General features: G+C 37.5%; 1 protein-coding gene across 2 annotated transcripts; it reads right to left on the reverse strand.

Annotated features, from left to right (window-relative positions):
- Positions 1-118: 118 nt before the first annotated feature.
- LOC135689907 (uncharacterized) lies at positions 119-11,999 on the reverse strand. 2 transcript variants are annotated; one of them, XM_065207271.2, is made up of 8 exons: positions 11,648-11,999; positions 7,176-7,310; positions 5,373-5,678; positions 4,070-4,828; positions 3,180-3,393; positions 2,383-2,463; positions 1,949-1,984; positions 119-1,554 (listed from the first exon to the last, which is right to left on the reverse strand). In XM_065207271.2, the coding sequence occupies exons 1-8, from the start codon at positions 11,721-11,723 to the stop codon at positions 1,458-1,460; spliced, it is 1,704 nt and encodes a 567-aa protein (XP_065063343.2). In that variant the 5' UTR covers positions 11,724-11,999; the 3' UTR covers positions 119-1,457. The 2 variants fall into 2 exon arrangements, with proteins under 2 accessions (XP_065063343.2, XP_088966568.1); XM_089110442.1 differs by lacking the exon at positions 11,648-11,999 and adding an exon at positions 10,043-11,641.
- Between the last annotated feature and the right edge of the window lie 7,048 nt (positions 12,000-19,047).

The raw sequence follows: 19,047 nt of genomic DNA on the forward strand, positions 1-19,047 counted from the left end.
TCTCTAAGAAAACCGTGAAAAACATTAAGTGAATACCAATCCAGAGTTCTGCTTCTTATACAAATGCATGTACTTGAATTATGGTAGAACAGAAGAAATTTGACCGAGATTTAAACGCTTTAAAACAACAAGATGTTCATAAAATAAATTACAAGGAATTTCTTCAATCCAATCGGCAAATACACCAATAAAGCCGAGTTGCAAAATATAAATCAGTTCTATTTACAAACGTGGTTGTGCCCACAAATGGAGACAAGATGCGTTGAAGGATTTGAATACGTATTTCCTGGGTGGTGTGAGTGATACGAAGATCTCTTTATAATCCTATGTCTGGAAAGCATGTCAAAATACTGCTTCATTTCTACTCCATATCAACATTTAAGGTTATCAAAAGGGAGGTCTGTTTGACGTATCTTTAATGCCTAAGAATTACTCAATTCCTTACTCCATAAGGGTCAAAATCTAGGTCTCCATTTCTGGACAATTTGAACAAATTCAAGTGAAGTGCTTCTTAAAATATCAATATTTTCTCATATAATTTTAAATTTACTCAATATCTATCAATTTCGTAGCAAAATATTGTCTTTAGCCAGCTAAAGCGTTATATGACCCTAAAACATCAGAACTTCAAGCAAGAGATTAATGATAATCATATCACTGCGTGGAAAAGTTCAACGAACTACACCATACTAATATACATCTAGCGTGAAGGCTCTTATCTGCAAGTGACCTAAAATTGCGTTATAGAATTGTTTAACACAATGTAACCAAGCAATAATGTGCTTTTCTGTGTGAGTTAACATCTCCAATGCCTAGTTTTATCAAGCGCAAAGTTTTTAGGTAAGGGCTACCTTCATCTCTAAAACCAAAGAATGGCCTTTGAGAAATCTCAGTACAGGACATCTACTATACCTGTGTAAGAGTTTTACAAAAACAAAAATTAAAAGGGATGCAAAATATTTCTAAAATGTTTCATTGTAATTGAAAATCATATTATGCATTATTTGTTAGTGGGTGCATATAGTCGTAAAAAGCATGGAGAGTGGCGTTCGAAAAACGTCTATAGCCCAAGGGGGTCGAAAAACGTCAATAGCCCAGGGGGGTACTCCCATTAAGACCTATAGTAAATCGCAAATTAAACTAAGCCCTTGTGTTATCATCGAAACTGGGCCATTGGGTAGCTATTTGGTAAGACTCTCAAATCGACTGGACCCCCCGGTCAGGCCTTCATGGGAGACCCCCTGGGGTGTATAGTTGATTTCGGTTTGCAAGAGGTTTGATGACGACTCATTAAGGAAAACGGGGGACAAGATCAAGTTTAAATATTCGACATGATATAAGCTAAGGTACAATGTAATGGCCTATGAATTCTCTGTGGGTGCCTTCTTTTCTTGAAATTTGACAGAGTCTTTCTTCATTTGCCAGCTCAATAAATTAGTTTTCTGTTATAAGTTTCTTCAATCTTTCGCCTGTTTTGGTACGAAAGAGTACAAGCTGTTGTTGTATATTACTGGGCTCTCTTCATCATCCTCTTGAACAGCCTCGTTCTTGTACCTTAACAAGAGAAAGTAACTGTTAGTTACAGTTGCATAGCGACGTGATTTATTACAAATTGTTATTACACAACGAGATAATCCACAATGGAAGCCATGACTAATTTCTGGAACACATCAAAGCCCTTTCTGGCTGCACAAGATTCTTTCTATACAATCAGTTAGCACTTTGTAAACAATATTAAATTGAATCGAATCTAAATCTAAAATAAACTGCATCGATAAAGCGATTGAATCCTATAGGGAAACTTAAGAACCATCACTTGGGTTAGAAGATGCCATCGGTATTCAGGTTTCTAGTGTATTCAAAGCTTCGGTTGTTCCCTCCCATTCACCCCCTTTGTCCTCGTCAATCTTTGCCCCCCCCTTCTTCCCTAATCAGATTGCATACTAACCCTCCTAAATGCTTTGTACTGAGATGTACCACAGTTCTAGAATAAAAAAATTATTTGCATCAAACAAGTATATCAGAAGTTTATCAAATGACAAATGTCTGCTAAAGAGTTTCAACCATATTTTGAAACAAAAGCCCCTAAGTCTACTCTTCTTGCTTTCTGTATTGATGTTTCTATAACCTTTTCTTGATATTTCAGTAGAAAATTGTATGCTTCTATTCCTTTCAGGCTAGATTCCTCTTGATTCCTCTAATTATTCAAGATTCTCTTTGATTCAATTAGTTTCACTAGTTCCAAAACATTAGTCAAAAACGCACCCTGTCGAGTGAGAACAAAATATACCTCAAGTATATATGCGATACTTTGTTACAGAACGTGGTCAAAAGTAGAACTGTTATTCGTGGTTCATGTAGAATATTAAGCCTTTCACTTACGATTCTTTTACATCATCCATTGCTATTTGCTCGTCGCCTCCCGTGCTCATCACATACAAATGGTCTGTTAAAAGCTCGTTTCTGGAAGGAATAAATTTCGATAAAATTGAAAAAAGTCAAATACAATTTACAAGAATTCTTCAGAAAATCAAAAACAATAAATTTTTTTAGAAGAAGGAAAAGCGCTTCAAATTCTGACTTCAAATTGTGACAATTAATTCTATCAGCCTCAGATGACTGGGTTTAGTGACACGAACATATTTCCAAATTCAATAATAAAGACATTAGCTTAACAAGATGTAAACGCGCCCCATCAGTACACCGTTTGATCAATTGATGGCCAAATTCTCGGAAATGACGTCACCTATTCTGCGCGGAGGATTTTGCTTTCATTTGAAATTATAAAACGCAATGGTAAAGAACATCAAAATGTAATGCCAAAAATAACTTAAATCCCTTGAAGTATGGATGAAGTATGAAATCGAGATGGATGCATAAATTAACAAAAAGGCAGAAATTTGAGAGGCAAACTTGTACCTTCTGGCTCGATTATGTCTTAGTGGCAACTAGTCAATTACGCACAGCAAGTTTCTGCCATGACTACCTGGTCTCATATTGAAAATGAGAAGTTTCACTAACATTGCTGCAGCAAAGAAAACCTCAGCATGTGAGCCCTTAATGAATCTATAAATGTCCCGGATGTCCTAGTTTTACTTGCACGTGTCAAGAAGCGGGAGCGAGGCTAACGATAGCAACAAGGGGGTTATTTCTATTTAAAATGGATTCAGTTAACTTACTTGTATGGCGAACCGCAAGGCCTTTTCTTTGCCAGCAAGACAATAATGATGATTATGATAAAAAGTAGAAAGCCCCCTCCAGCAGCCCCAGCCACAATCACTGTCTGTCTGTTGGATTTGCCTGCAGATCTGTCTTCCTTTTCAACTACTGTTATGGACGGTGAAACACCAGAGGAAACTGCACTACTCGTTGGTGAAATTTTATCAGTTTGAACTGAAAATTGAAGAGATACCGTTTGCTGTAACTATAGCTGAGTTAAGTCATATAATGTAAATGGTTACTAATGGAGAGAACTGTGACAAAAATGGAACTTGAGCAAGGCCATGCACTAGTACAATATGTTGCCAAACAAAGGCTTAAAGGCTTGTTTCAAAACCGATGTAGAGTTACTAAGCAAGGCTGGTAAGGTGTAAAATCTGAAGCAATTTATGTTTCCTCAAATAAAATATTTCTATGTGTATCTTAAGTTATTTCTCACAGGAAAGCTTCACTACTAAAAGCAATCGAGTTTCTATAAAACTTGACACAACTGGCATAAAACTTTACAATTTTCCAGTCCAGTTAACAAGACCGCAGTTAACCGATTGGCTGAAGAGTATTTAATGCAGCACAGAGATAATTGTCTGGACCTCGGCTTGGAGAAGAGAATGGAATAGGACCTTACTGAACTAGTTGACTGATGATCACATGAAGCGTAAAATTCGAGTAGTTAGCATCTTAGACAAAAAAAACCCCGTGCACCTTTCATGGAGGGATACACCCCTCATCTTAGTTCAACGGACCAAAAATTGTACTTGGCCAATATCAGTTATTGTTGTCTTTTGCATCTTACCAAGGGGTTACAAAAAATTCCCCAGCATTAAAAAGAATAATTGAAAATTTTACATACTCGTTGCTTGCTTGCTAGTAGGCTGAGATACTGTTGCTCTACCACTCCGCGAAGAGACTCTCGAAGACTGTGAAGTCATAGAGGCCGTTGGGCTACTAGACCTGGGAGGCGATGCATGAAGACTTGTCGTGGCTACCATTACAGTAGCAGTTGTTGAGGGCGTTGCTGCTGGTGTTGATGTTGCTGCTGCTGTTGATGCTGCTGTTGCTGCACTAGAGTGTGCTGCACTAGAATTGTAAACATACTTAATAGAGCTTGCGAAGACCGATGACGTGTAGGGAACTGGTGACGAAAGATGCTTTGCTGAACGCCTACTTGCAACTGAAAACGTAGACATTGTTGAAAAAGAGTATGATGATGGGTAATCGGTAACTGTAATCAAAGATGAGGACAGACTTGAAGTTGATGACATTCGTAGCGCATCTGATGGGAATGAAGAGCCCTGGACCTCTGCGATTGATGTCAGCATCTCAAACACCCAACTCTGTGTAGAAGTTTCCCAGTCTGTTGGTGTTGTTGTTGTAGAAACAGACAATTCTTCACTGGTAGATTGCTCAACTTCTGTCGATGACGTATACATGCTCCCTGAACTTGATTCCATTGATTTCAAAGAGGTTGTTTCCATCAAATAGGAAGAGCTAGGCGCGATTCTGGATGTCAAAATAATTGAGGGACTCGAAGAAGCTCGATATATGCTGGTGGTGACGTTAATAGCGAAGTAAGATGTTGCTAAAGAAGATGACGCATTGATCGACGATTCTGTAGAGAGAAATGTGAAAAAAGTGCTACACAATGACGAAAAATCACAATGTTGCAAGTCTGCATATCAGAGCAAGTCCAGTTTCGGGGTTGACAACTTGTAGCGTGTTACTAAGTATTGTGGTATCTTAAATCGCAATATTGTTTATCAGAATAATTCTAAAGGCACAACTATAACGCAATAAAACTGCTCAAAAACTTTTATAACCCATAGTACGATGTTTTAGCATCATTCGTCATTTTTCAGAGACCCTATCTCGGTAGTTTACAGTTATTAGCTTCGCGTTCTTAGAAAAAAATACGCTTGTACAAGCGGGTCCCATTTCAATCTCAGAGTGAAAAAGCTACTTTAAAGAGTTATTTGAGAGGATTTTTATCGATAAAAAGTTCGCTTACTACCAGTTGCACATGGGTGACTATCAAATGTCATATTTCTGCTCTTTTCCTGGCTTTGCATCCTTAAAATCCCCTTTTAATATTCTATTTGATTAAACATAAATTTGGCATATTATTCCTTAAAGATTTGAAAAGGAGCTGCAATTACCTTTGGCGACACAAAAGAAATGAATCTTCAGCTGTGCATTAAGCTTATCACAGTTCGAGTCGAAATTCCAAATACTACCCTTTGGTGACACGGTACATGTAGAATTCATCTTGCATATGCTTCTGACGATCTCAGTTGCATTTGGGTTAAAGCAGGTTACAGTGCCGGAATTGTGACAGGACGCGTCATCTCTATTTCGACCGTAAAACGCATCATGGACATCCACTCTTTGATTGTTATTGCAAACAAGTCTTGCTGGACCTGCATGCTCACAGACAGATACTGACTTCAGAATTGCAGATATATCTAGGATGCAAGATATACGAAATATAAAAAAGAGGGCATTTTCTAATGAGCTTTTTAAGACTGAGTCACGAAGGGCCTTGCCAACAAAGAACTTTCTTTAGCTTTGGCTAGTTATTATTAGCAGGAAGCAGCCTCACTTTTGCGAAGGCGACAACCGTCTTTCTGTACTAGTGTTTCACGTTCATGGCCTAACCACCAAGTTGGGTTATTTTACATACAAACTTTAACTGTTTCACTAGCCCTTTCTGTAATGCTGTGATCGAATTACTTTGTTCAGACTTTCAATCATTATTTGCACGTTTTATACTCTGAAGAATGTCAAATAAAAAGCTTTAGTGTTTCTCAAAACATTTCCTTTTTTCTACTCCATTTTAAAATTAGGTTCCACCAAAATATTGTTTGTAAATTTCAAAGAATTGACCTAACAAAAACGAGTTGCTTGACTATTTTTGTTTAAGCTTTCTGGTGCTTAGAAAAAAATAACATTAAGTTATGCAGTAGTTTATATATATCCAACGTTACCCAGAATACGTTTCGTACGAATAACACTATCGATTATTTGATTAGGTTTTCTATTTGTTTCTTTAATTTCCGATAATGCTACAATGCCAGTCAAAAACACTTGAATTACTCAACAATTTGCATTGTTTCTTGTATCTTTCATTTTTTCCAAAAGATTCCTACAACTTCAAATAACCGCCTATTTTAAAATCTAGTCCTAAGATTTCCAAAAAATAATTTTAAGAATCCGCTGGAAAACTCATCTTTTTAAAAAGTTTCAAAGAAATAATAACTTTCGAAGATGATTATGAGTTTTATTTTAAACTAATATTTTGTTAAGTTTTCGTGTTTCTCAAAATTTGCTCTTTACCACTAAGTATTTGAGAAACCTCTTAAGAACCTTTTAAGAAAATCAACAAAAAAATTAAAAAACTGGGTAATAATCCTGAGTTTCATATAACAACTGGATAAAAACTGAGTTTCATAAAACAAGATGCGTGTGTTTCATCTAGATACCTATGCGAATAAACATAATAACGCAAACTAAGCATGATAAGGCGAATTAAACATCGCTCTTTATCGTTATAAGCTGAGCATCAGGTTTCGTTTGGTATCGAGCATTAGACTTACTCCACGAGCCTCTGTTTCGCTACTGCCTCACTTGACGGACGCTATAACAGATCTGTTGTGAAATTGTCTAGTTTCCATACTGCTCGACCTGATAGTCATAAATAAGCATGATTAATAGTCATATATTAGCATTATTAATTATTTCAAGTAAAGGTTTAGTTAGGGTTAAGGTTAGGGTTGGGGTTAGGGTTAGGGTTAGGGTTAGGGTTAGGCTTAGGTTTAGGGTAAACTAATTACGTTATCAACTTTATAGCGTAATCGTCCAAAGACGTATCCTTGCTTTGCAAGTGACCCCCTTGTTACTAGCACAGACAGTGAAAACTTTGTAGATTGGACGTCACCATAAACTAGCACAGTGATACTCACTTGAATTGTAAAAGCACCAAGGAAATCCACTTGCTGATGAACGCTTAAAGCAACACCCGTTTCTTGTCGTGCATGTGGCTTCATTTATGCCATGCCATCCACAGTCGACACGACTTGCATCATTGATATTGCAAACTGAGAAAAAAATCATTTGAGATTAGTCCCTCGTTTTCTAATATATACAATGAAATCAAAGGATAATGTGTAAGATATACATTGTACAAGTGGGTTGCCTTGATTGAAAAATCCACAGCAATGGAAAAGCTACAAACAGCTGTGAAAAGAATGTCTAAAACCTATGTCATTACATGTATATTTTTATATCTATTTACTTTGCATATACGTTGTATAAATTTGTAGCAAGCTTTAATCAGTTGTAAATAAGCTTCTTTTTAGAAGTCTGCTCTCAGTAAATTGAAAATGATAATGATAACAATAATAAGTAAGGAACAGTTTTCGAAAAGCTCAAAAATACGTCTTTAGAGTTATGAGCCTTTTACATAGCTTTATGCATGTGTCTGACTCTTATGAATTTGGAGTGGACAAATACGAAATAGCAGCTTACGAAGACAGCAACAGAAATTATCTATAAACTCTTATTACATTTCCATTAGGTATGCTAAATCTATAGCGCATTTGTTATAATCACAAATCAGGAATGATTATCGATATTATAAAATTATTATCTATGATTTATGTAAAGATGTTTTGTTGCCTTATCCAAACTTTCGAAAAACATGGAGGACAAGAATTCGGGCCACCGAATCTGCCAAAAGGGAATAGGCGTTTTGAAAAGGAAAGAGGAAGACGAAGAGGTCGAAGAACAGGTAGACAAAGAATAGGAAGGAGGCAACGGGACCATGACGAATCAAACGATAAAGAAGGTAACAAAAATGAGGATGAAGACATAAGAGAGGAAGAAAACTTTGACGAAGAAAAGCGAAAAAACAAAGAAGGGATGTAGCCTAAGAGGAAAAAGAAGATTCAGAGTAAGAAACGAGATGAAAGCTAACGAAGAAGAAAAAGATGACGAGGTGGAAGAAAAAGAAGAAGACAAAAAAGAAAAAGCAGATGATAAAGAAGGAAAAGAAGAAAAGCGGGAAGAAACGAGGCAAAAGGTAACGAAGAAGACAAAATGGAAGACTAAGAGCATGAAGAAGAGGCGGATGCAGGTAAAGAAAAATAATAAGGGTACAAAATTGCTGCATTGTTGGTCTTGAAAGGCGAGTGGGTTTTTTAGAAAAGTGACCCCTTTTAAATAAAGTGGATAAGTTTTTCAGTCGTAAGTTCCAGAACCGACCTTTAGGGATCCTAGAGGTGCCCCCAGCAAAAATATCTTCAATGGTTTTTTACGTTGAAGCTGGCATTTTTTGGATGTGATAAACAACCTAAAAGGGGTCCAAATCCTGCAAAATTACTCAGTTTCAATGAATTGAAAGAAAGCTGATTATATCTGAGCTTTTTTACGATTTCAGTAAACATTTAAATGTCAATTACTTCCCAATTGGTTGTAAATATGAGGATGATCATTTGTTAGAAAGAATCAGTTCATAATATCATTAGAAAAGATAGCTGTCACCCTGCAGGTAATCACCAAAACTATGGTTGTTATGTTTAACTTTTTATAATCTTCACTCAGATCAGCCTTTACATCTTCAGTAGCAGAAAAAGATCAGAAAAAAACAAAAGAGGACGCTGATAAATCCACCACTTGGCCAACTTTGATGTTTATCAGAGAGACCAGATTACCTAGATCAGGCTTGTCCAATGCGTGGCCCGAGGGCCACATTATGGCCCGTCCTGTTGTCTGATGTGGCCCGCATTTGGGTCAAAGTTGATAGTATTGAAATGCATTGAATAATAAAAGCCCTCCCACTAATGCGCACGTACACTTAGCGACCTCCAGCTCAACGCAGGTAACACAACACTCTATTCTGTGCCCAAACCAGGAACACGCCACGCTTTTTTTAAAAGTTCAAAATTGGTACAAGCTATGTTTCTAAGGAGGAGAGAGAGCGAGAAAGTAAACTTGGGAAACGCAATTTCAAATTATCGCGGACAACCGATTTTTTCATAGCTCAGCAAAATGACTTTGTTATGTGCTTGATTTGTTGAAAAAAAATTGCAGTGCAGAAAAAATACAAAATTGCTAGGCATAATAACAATAGCACTAGACGGGAACAGAGCGATCACGTACCACTTGTTTCTTCTCTTCACGCGGGAAGATCAATGCGCATATCAGTACTTCCATCCATATGAACAGCGCAAGCATTTAGCCAAATTAGTAATCATTCTGTTTTTCGGACCACTTCACCTGTTCACAAGGGGAATCGAACGATTTAAGGTGCTCCACCTGCGCGCAACCCCGAAATGACTCATTCATTGGAATGGGATGATATGAAACGGGACGGGGCCAAACAGACAATCATCTTGCAGCGATAGTCATGTGCCCCCCCCCCCCTAAGTTACTACGTTATTCTGAAAGTGGCCCTTCTTGAAATAAGGTTGGACAACCCTGAACTAGATCAAAAGGATGGGGCCTTTGTTTCAAAATCTGAATCAGACGAGGTTCTTTGTGGCACAAATCCAAATACTTCCAAGACCATGGCAATCGATAATCTTGCTGCAACTGAGAGTGACAGAAGCCTTGCACAATTGGATCGTAAAGACTGTGTACCCGAAACTAGACTTAAGCTTGATCTTGGCGAAATATTTTGGTCTTGATAAGATTGATCGGATCACCGAGGCCTTGATTAGGTTAATGGGGGACGAAATCGCCTTTTTCTTGGTTTTTAGCCCCTTCAATTTGTACCGTGAACCCTCTAATCGGTCCTCCCTAGTATAACCCCCTTCAAAGTAGCCCCTACCTGATAGTAAATACATCTCATAAGCCCCCAACCTCGAACAGAAATGCTTCTCGTTTAGAGGTGCTAGGTCTTGAAATGGCCTTTCAGCTGAGTGTAAACAGGCATCTTCCTTGACCAACTTCAAAAAAATCTTGCGAAATTATAAATAGGCGTAATTGTAAATTGTATATTGGAAATTACCATTTCACCGTTCGTTATAGATATTTATAGTAAAATTAAACTCAAGTTAAAATAGGATTTATTTTAGATTGTAAATATTGAATTGTAATTAGGGTAATTTGTTTTGTATAATAATTTCTGTAAGTATTTTAAGTGGAGGGCCCCTTGAAAATCAGCATTGCTGAAGAGCTACCCTCGTTAAACATTTAATGAAATGAAATGAAAATGAAATGAAATAAATGAAATGAAAAAGCCCACACCCAACTAGGCCAACTTTTGTACCGTAGTAATCCCTATGATACATCATTGATGGAGATCCAACAAAGGGAAACCATTGTTTTTCATGGCTGATGACACAATCAGCGGCCAATGAAAAGATTAAAGGTCAAGCAGTTCCCCTCAGCTTAAATAATCCATTCTCCTTTTTTTGTACCGGCTACAGATAATGTTGTTTGTTTAACTCCTTGTTTAATATCACCCTCCCCCCCTTTAAAGGGACCGCGCAAGCAGGGCGGGCCGACGGGCTTGGGGGCTTCATAATCCCCCAAATAATATTTCAAAACTGTACTTAACCGTGGTCTCCGTTTTATAGATTTATAGATGAATGACTAGCCTCCCTAGCCGGTTCACCACATTGCGTTGTCAGCAACACAGGACGTGCGGGTTCCGCTTTCAGGAATGTTTGAATGCCTATGAATGGCTTTCAGAAATGGCCAGTCCACTCCACTTCACTTCATAACATGCTCCACTTAAACTCATTTTTGTGGCTATCCTACAGCTATTATTTATTGCGAAGACAGAAAATCAAAACATAGCAAGTTGGACTATTTCTTTCTGACAACTTTCAGTTTAAAAAATGTGCTTATAAATCCACAGCAATAAGTATAGTTTTAGAAATTGAATAAAAAATGAGAGGAGATAAGCTTTATCAATTGGAAGAAAAGCAATCCAACTTTTGCTTCGATGTAACAATGAGTCTTTATGTCTTGTCTTATTTACATTTATATCTATATATATTTTGTGTGAAATGTAACAATGCCCAGTAAGAGGGGTAAAATTCTGAACATATTCCTTCGATCCACATCACATCGGAAATATCATAACAAAATTGACAGGTTCACCAAAAGCAACACCCATTACACTCTATACTTGCCCAACATGATAAAATGTTATTACGAACGAGTCTTGCAAATGGGCGTGTATCTTACTTTCAACATTCCTGATGAAGCCGCGTATGCCGGGGCGAAATATTAGCCTTCACTGATTTACGTGTATTTATTGTTGTTTATTCTCGGCGTATTGCGGTGTTTCTTACTTGCTACATTTTTATCGACTTTTCGCCGCAAGAACTCCTCGGAGCCCGTCGAGCAGCCTGCTACAGTGACCTTTTCTTGATTCACACAAAAGAGACATTGGCCTTTTTATTTGTTTTGACGGCATACTCACCTTGTTCCAACGAAAGCTGCACCAGGTTGCAAATCGTCGACAACACGATACATAAAGCTAAAAGTTTACTCGCCATTTCCGCTACCAGCTAAAACATTTAAATACTCAAAAGTTTCCTGCCAACTTCCTTGCTTTCTCTGGGCGGTCGGCGTGTCGAAATGTGAAATGAACGCTTCTATCCAAACAGGAATAAAATGCAGACTGCAGTGGAATGGCACGATGGAGCCGTGGATGGAAGCAAGTACTCTAAAAAGGACGTCGTTTTTAAACTATTAAAACTGAAAATAATAACAATAAACTATGAACCGAGCATTTCTTCTGTGTTTTACTCTGCGACTCTGGTTCTTTTAGTAAAATCTTATTCAACATAGCTCCATCGCTTCTCAAGCCCCATCACAGGGTACTCGGAAACAGCATCCCATCTGCCGACAAAGGACACAAAACAATGTGACTCAGCCAGGGGCGGAACTTCACTATTCTCATTAGGGGGGTATGAAGCTTAGATGCCCGACGAAAGGGCGTGGCATGCTTGATGAAAGGGCGTGTCATACATGAACTTCATTTTTAGAGCACATCGCCTCAAGGGCTGAAATCATCGAGAAGCCTGAGAGAGGGTCTTTAGACTCAGGCTGTTTGTTTAAAGTCAAGAAATATGCCTCTAGTTTTTCTGGTGTTGGCTAAAAACATCTTCACTTTCTGAATCACATAGCTATTAAGAAAGCAATTCAAAAAAGGGGATTGAAGTAGGGTCTAAATTTTATCAAAGTGGAACACCAAAACACAGCTAGGAAATTTCGGAATTTAGAAACAGCTACGCAGATTACAATGTTTCAACAAAAAAGAGCTTCAGTTGCATTTTCTGAGTTTCATTTTCAATTTTCGGTTGCTCCGGAAGCAATTTCAACATTTTTAGACACCCAAGCACAAAGTACGTATCTCTAAATTCACCATAACAAAATCCCTCAAGCAAGCAAAGTTTTTTATTGGAGGTATTTTACAGGTACACCTAACATTAAAGCTCAATTTTTGTGTTTTCGTAATTATAGATAATGTTCAGAAATAGAATAAACTCGAAAGTTTTTTGCAATTCATATCTTAACTACAATTTCTTGATAAATTTTATATTATTTTCTGCTTGAACTGATTAAAACTTTCTGTTACTTGTTACGGTTATTCGAATTTTTTTAGTTAAAATACTTTGGCGTCTGTATGACCATTTTCTAGCGAAGGGTGCAATACTTTCGAACTGTAAGTGTAACTCCTTATGAGTGTATGATGAAAGTTTCATACATTTGGAAAAGAAAGTATTGATTGATTTTTCTCAACAACGTTTTCCGAGGTGGTATATCCTTCATGCTTTGATTTATGATGCTTCTAAAACTGTCAGTGTTCCATGGGCTCCGAGGCAGAATGGAATCACAGCAAAAGATTTTGAAAAAAGCTCTCTTGTTTTGCAAAAAAGTAGGGGGGAGGGGTATGCACAGTGTTCATTTCCTTCTCGCATCAAACACACTTTACTTTCCGTCTATACTTTCGCTGTCGATCAATACTTCAGACTTCATCTCGAGGCGAAGATAAACATGTGCGTGTCGAGCTCGAGACGAAAGCGCTGATCGGTGGACAAAAAAACAGAAATGTATATATATTGCTGTTCCTAGCCTCGTTTCTGTTTTGTTTTCCAAACTGGGAGGAGATTGAAAAAAAGATGGGGGAAAAGACCATGAATTATAAAACCAAGCTAGGGCACAAAGTAGCAATAAAAGTGTGACATAAAGAAAATTTCCAGATTTGCCGGACAAATACACTGGCAGCCATAAATTTGCCCGACAAAATCTGCTTTTTTAAAGATTGGGGGTGCAGCACCCCCCATACCCCCCCAGTAGTTTCGCCCTTGGACTCAGCCATTTTATCTTGCCAATAAGAGATGCTTCCAGTGACAGCTCTAGTTTGTTTGGATTTTTTGCTAAATGGCATCCCGTTTCTTTTTAAAACTAGACAAAATGGCGTAACCAAAACCATCCCCTGAGCTTTTAGGACCCAAATTAAAAAAGATAGCTCCAATCAAGTCTGCTCGAACTTTAAAGCTGCGTTTATTAAAAACTCCAAATTTTGGATGCGGCGTTCAATAGGGGCGGCGTTTATCAGAGGGAAGCGTTTAATACAAAATAAAAAGTTTTCAAATGAAAAATGCAATGAACAAAGATAAAAAGAGACTTTAAACAACGTTTTCTTTTCCAAAAACACGTAAAAAGAATTATGTGAACAATTTTTGAAAGTTTACAAAGATGTCTTCACGTTATGGAAATGTCAAGGAATGCCAATACCCCTGTCTCCGTCAGAGTCCTCGTCTCTATGATATAAAAACTTTCATAGCTTTCGAATAGTGGTGGGTTTTCTAATGAACGCCGCTTTTCAAGATGCGTGTGAGTATTTTAACATCTCTCACTTAAACAACTATGCTTAAACAAACGAGTTTAAAGGCGCGTCCTCTTAAAAGAAAGAAAGAATTTTCAACAAGAATAATACTATTTTAAGCACAAAAATTTAATTTTTGAATATTCTTCCTTTCATTTCGATGAAGAATTTTTCAAAAAATATCCATTTGTGCCATCATCCTATTGTTTGAATGTTCTTGTCAAGGTGAATTAATTCAAACTAGTAAAAACTCGTTTGAATCAAATCCTGGCTTGAAGAATATTTAATCGATGGAAATGCGGAAGTTCACTCTTTTCTGTGCATCGGTATGCTTGTTGAGCAACAGACAGAAGTGAATATGGACACTGGAGAATGTCCACGAGATTCTTTTAGAATATTCTTGCAGGAAAGAATTGCGAAATTGAACATCGGAATGCAAGCAAGAAGAACCAAAGAATATCAATATTATTTTAGAGTATTCTTTCGTGTAGCCGGGTCTTAAGCCCTAGGTTGTTCGGTGATTGCTACGTCATATTTGGTTCCAGTTTTCACCATATTCTTGTTTTTTACAGTCGGTGCCATTATCTCTCAGTTACCTCGTGCAAATGCCAATTTTCTGGTAAACAAAGAATCATCTGTCTAATTCCTTGGAAAATATAGCGGCAACCTTTCACATTGAAACTAAATATGCAGGACTTCGCCAATTTCGCATCAAGTTAATAAACTTGTCATTTAAAAACTGCTTACCCATAAGAAATTTGGAATAATGACAAAAGAGCAATTTATGACGTCAATCGTTTGGATTTTCAAGCATTTACGATAGAGAGCCACGATAAAGTAGGTATATTTGAAAATATCCGGAGAACTCTCCAGTCATGTATTTGAGTTGATCACGCACGGATTTCTTAGATTTAACGATTTCAGTTTTGAAAATTATTTTAGGGCTGAAGCCCCCCCCCCCCCTCCCGCCACTTTATTTCTTGCTCCTTGATTCACAGGGATGAAAACAAGTGGCTAATTTCGGGGGGTTGTGGAAGGATGAAAATTCTTACTTTACTTGAGGAGTTTTACTTTCCACCTGTAAATCTAGTGCACTTGCCGCATTGATATTTTGAAATGTCATTATGACCCTAATTCCAGATTTCTAGTTTCTTTACAATTACCATCATTTTGCTCATTATAATTAGCCGTAAGCATAAATCACTAAAAACAACAAAGAAATATCTAAATCTTTATTATGTAGCACGGACATTTAAACTTATCATAAGAAGTTAAGCAACATCTAAGCAAAGCCAGAATTAGATATATTTGATATCAATTTTATCCAAGATATCTCTTTTACGATATAAAAGCATCAAGGAATTTTGCCTTTGAATTTTTTAACAATTTTAAGGTGGCCAAATATCCTTTTGGTTTTTACAGTTGAAATTGGTGATTTGAGTGCTAGTGCGTATGCACGATTCATAAGATGAAACTCTCTTCTTTGATCAAATAATTCTGCTGCAGGTTCTGCATTGTTTTCTGGGTTCAGTGGTGTTGCCAGCTCGAAAAAACTGGAGTGGACAAAAACAAATTTTCTCGGCTACGCCCTTCAGACTCTTGGAAAATCCTTTTTGTTACACCGTTGGTTGATATTTGTGTCTTATTTAAAAACCATACCAAAAAGGCAAGCACCGCTTGCCGTTGCATATTTGGGCCTAAAATTGATTTGAGTGTAACCAGAAGCGTGACTTTAAGAAAGGTGTCGACTATATACGGTTTTTATATTTTTTTGTGGATGATATAGGGTGTATTGTATAAATTCCTGTAGGTTTTCAAGCTTGTGTTTGCCAGATGAAGATTATGTCATCGATAAACCTTTTCCAAACTATTCAACTACGTCTCATCGGGGCATTGCTCAAGATATGTTGTTCTATTGTTGTCATCAATATGTCGGCATAATTTGGGGCAAAGGGTTTCCCCATTGCGGTGCATTAAGGGAGGTTAACTAAACTTACACTCTTCTTTATAAGAGTCAGTAAATTGAAGTTCAGGCTGGTTGTTCTTAACTTTTTCGAAAATCTGAGGCTGAATTGTTCTTAATTTGTTTTTAAATTTATAGGGAATAAGCAGTGCGATTGCTAGCTTTTCGCTCTAGGGAGGTGTCCAGGCCTCATTTGCTAACAAAGTGCGGTGAAAACCTTGATTTGCCGCCATGTTTCAATATTCACCGAAGAACCATCCCAAGATGGCAAAAAACTCATCGTTTTTGAGATGAAACATTGCTCAAAGTTACATTTTACAGTAGCTCAGCCTCAGGCTGTTCTTAATTTGTCCTCAACCTTTGACCAATTTTGAAGCTCGTGTTCTTATAAAATTGTTCTTATAAAAAGAGAGTGTAAAGGTAATATAGTTATGTTTGAGAAAAAACAGCGCCATCTGTTGTATTCTATTTGCAGCAGGGTAGTTTCCCCATAATGATTTTTGATGGCATAGAGGGAAGCTTTGATACCCTTATCTTGTGAGATGCTAGTGTGTATATCGAAAGTGTTTAAAAATGAGCGCATGCTCTTTGAATCCAGGATGGAGGGTTTCCTCACTCCCCAAGGTTAGGCAAACACGTCGGTGAACTTGTGGACACACTGAGCAAGGACCTAAGCGGGAACAACTTACCTTAAGAACTGAGGGCCAGTTCCCAGCATGGCAAAAAAATTTCTGCAGGGCAAATATGCAGCCACCCCCCCTCCCCTCCCCAACAAGGAATATGAAGTGACGCCCCTGCAGCCATTTATTCGAGAAATTAAAAAATCGACTTCTGCGAAAACTGGGGTGGACATGTCCCCCCCTTGGCGACGCCACTGTGGCAGCAGCTTTATCACAAGCAATTTTTGATAAGGGGTTAAGGACGTTTACAATAACAGGGGGAGCTTAGCATACACTCGTTTTTTATAAAAAGCGTTGAGAATTTCTATAACTGAAATATTTTAATTTTGTATTGAATTCATTATCCGTAGGGCATTATTTCATTCAAAACTGTGGGCTCAATACTGATTATGAAGTTCAAAGTTTCTTATCCAGAAATTCACCTTAACTGTTCTATATAATTTTATTCAACTAAATTCCTGTCAAAAAAAACAAACGGTGCAATGGTGCAATTTGAGATCCAGTGGAGACAAGAATTTGCAAAAGAAAAATGACTATGGGAACTTTTCCATTGCCTTCGAGCATATTTCTTCTCTTAAAAGAGAGCGCGTTAATTTTGAATTTAGATGCAACCTAAGATGTAAACACGTTGGTTGATACCAGTGAACAAGATAGCAGAGCAAATTGGTCCTGTTATTCTTCAGCGTTCATCTTTAGATACTTCAACAAATCTTAAGAATTAGCAACTGGGGAATTTACAGTCCCAACAACGACTAGTAGATGGGTCCTCTCCACTCTCTGAATTTTAATAAGGTATAGAATTTTACATTTAAAATCTCAAAATTTCCTATAGTATAAAATTCACAAGTTTGGACTTGAGAGAAAAATCCAAGAAACTGTTAAGTTTTCCAAATGCAAGTGAATGACGCCCTCACGCCCCCTATTATTTACTTGCCTGCCTATTCAAATCACGATACGCAAGTTAGCCCTGATGTTAGTAGGTGCTAACATCATACATTTTCATGCTGATATCAAAGGCATTTACTTCACCCTGAGTTGCTGCATCAAAGCCGCTAAACTATCGCCCTTTAATCTAAAAAGAAAGGATTGTTTATATCAATTAAATTGGGACGTCATTAATCCCTCAAAGATCACATCTTCGTTGGTGTATAAGATTCGGACCAAACCGAGAAAGGCGGCTGTAAATAAAACAAAGTGCTAATTCTGGACAGGGGCAAAAGAAAACACTTTCATGAAGGATTTCCTTGTTAACCCCAGAGTCTTGCGAGGTCCACCTAAACCGAGTTGCAAATAAGCGGAGAACGAACTAGCTCCGGGAGTGAAGCCAAAGGCCCCGACCGAAAAACCCCCCTCATAAATCTGCCAAAAACACTCACGCTCCCAGAATTCAGTGAAAAGAATCAAGCTAGATTGAGAGAGCTTGGAGCTAAAGATAAGAGGGAAGAGAGGAAACTCCCCGATCATTAGAGCAGGGGTGCCGTCCTAAAAAATTAAGAAAAGGGAATGTGCTGTAAAGAATTTCTGGAAGCCACACATAGGGCCACACCAAAAACCACGCCCTATGTATTTGCGCTAAAAGTTCTCTGCTGGGTATATGAAATCACTCAAGTGGATAGGGAATTGTTTATTGACAGAAAATCGTAATGATTGGGTTGATCCACATCTTCAAGTAAAAAAATTGCTGAACCGAATTCACAATGGCATGTTAAGGTGGTAATTAACACTAAATTTCCTAGAAGCACTAACATTAAACAAAATCAATTTCCAAAAAGGCTCTATGATGCAGGACAAAATAAACTTAGCTGATGTGAATGCATAGAATGGACTATCATTCTGACGGATTTTTTATTTGTTTATTCTATAAATAGAATATGCAAATTAGCGAAATGCGCACGCAAGGGTAAAACTTGGAGATGTATTTATTAAGAGACTGTTAATCATGCACTAATGAAATCTTGCATGTAGCTTAAACTATTGAACCTCTATGCAATGAGTGTAACACTTTTTAAAAAAATGATTCATAATGCTTTCTATTCCAAATAAGGATGTTTTCCATAGCAACGGTTGCCATGGGAAACAAAAACTATTTTTATTCCACTCATTGCACTCTTCAAGTCTAATCCTATGCCACTGCAAAATTTCACGAGTGTACAGTAAAAGATTTGGAGTACACTTGGTCTCCAATATGGTGTGGTACTAAAATCTCCTATTTTGAGAAAACGACTGTTAAAGTTTTCATATAAAGTTTTCAGCGGGTTATATCATCTAAAATCAGTTTTAAAACATCAATAAGACTTCCAGCTCATAAGCCAGAAGAGTTACCATGTATCCTTTCAAAGATA

Source organism: Rhopilema esculentum, chromosome 10 (assembly GCF_057945365.1).
Source record: "Rhopilema esculentum isolate cy_ngs chromosome 10, ASM5794536v1, whole genome shotgun sequence".
Taxonomy (NCBI): domain Eukaryota; kingdom Metazoa; phylum Cnidaria; class Scyphozoa; order Rhizostomeae; family Rhizostomatidae; genus Rhopilema; species Rhopilema esculentum.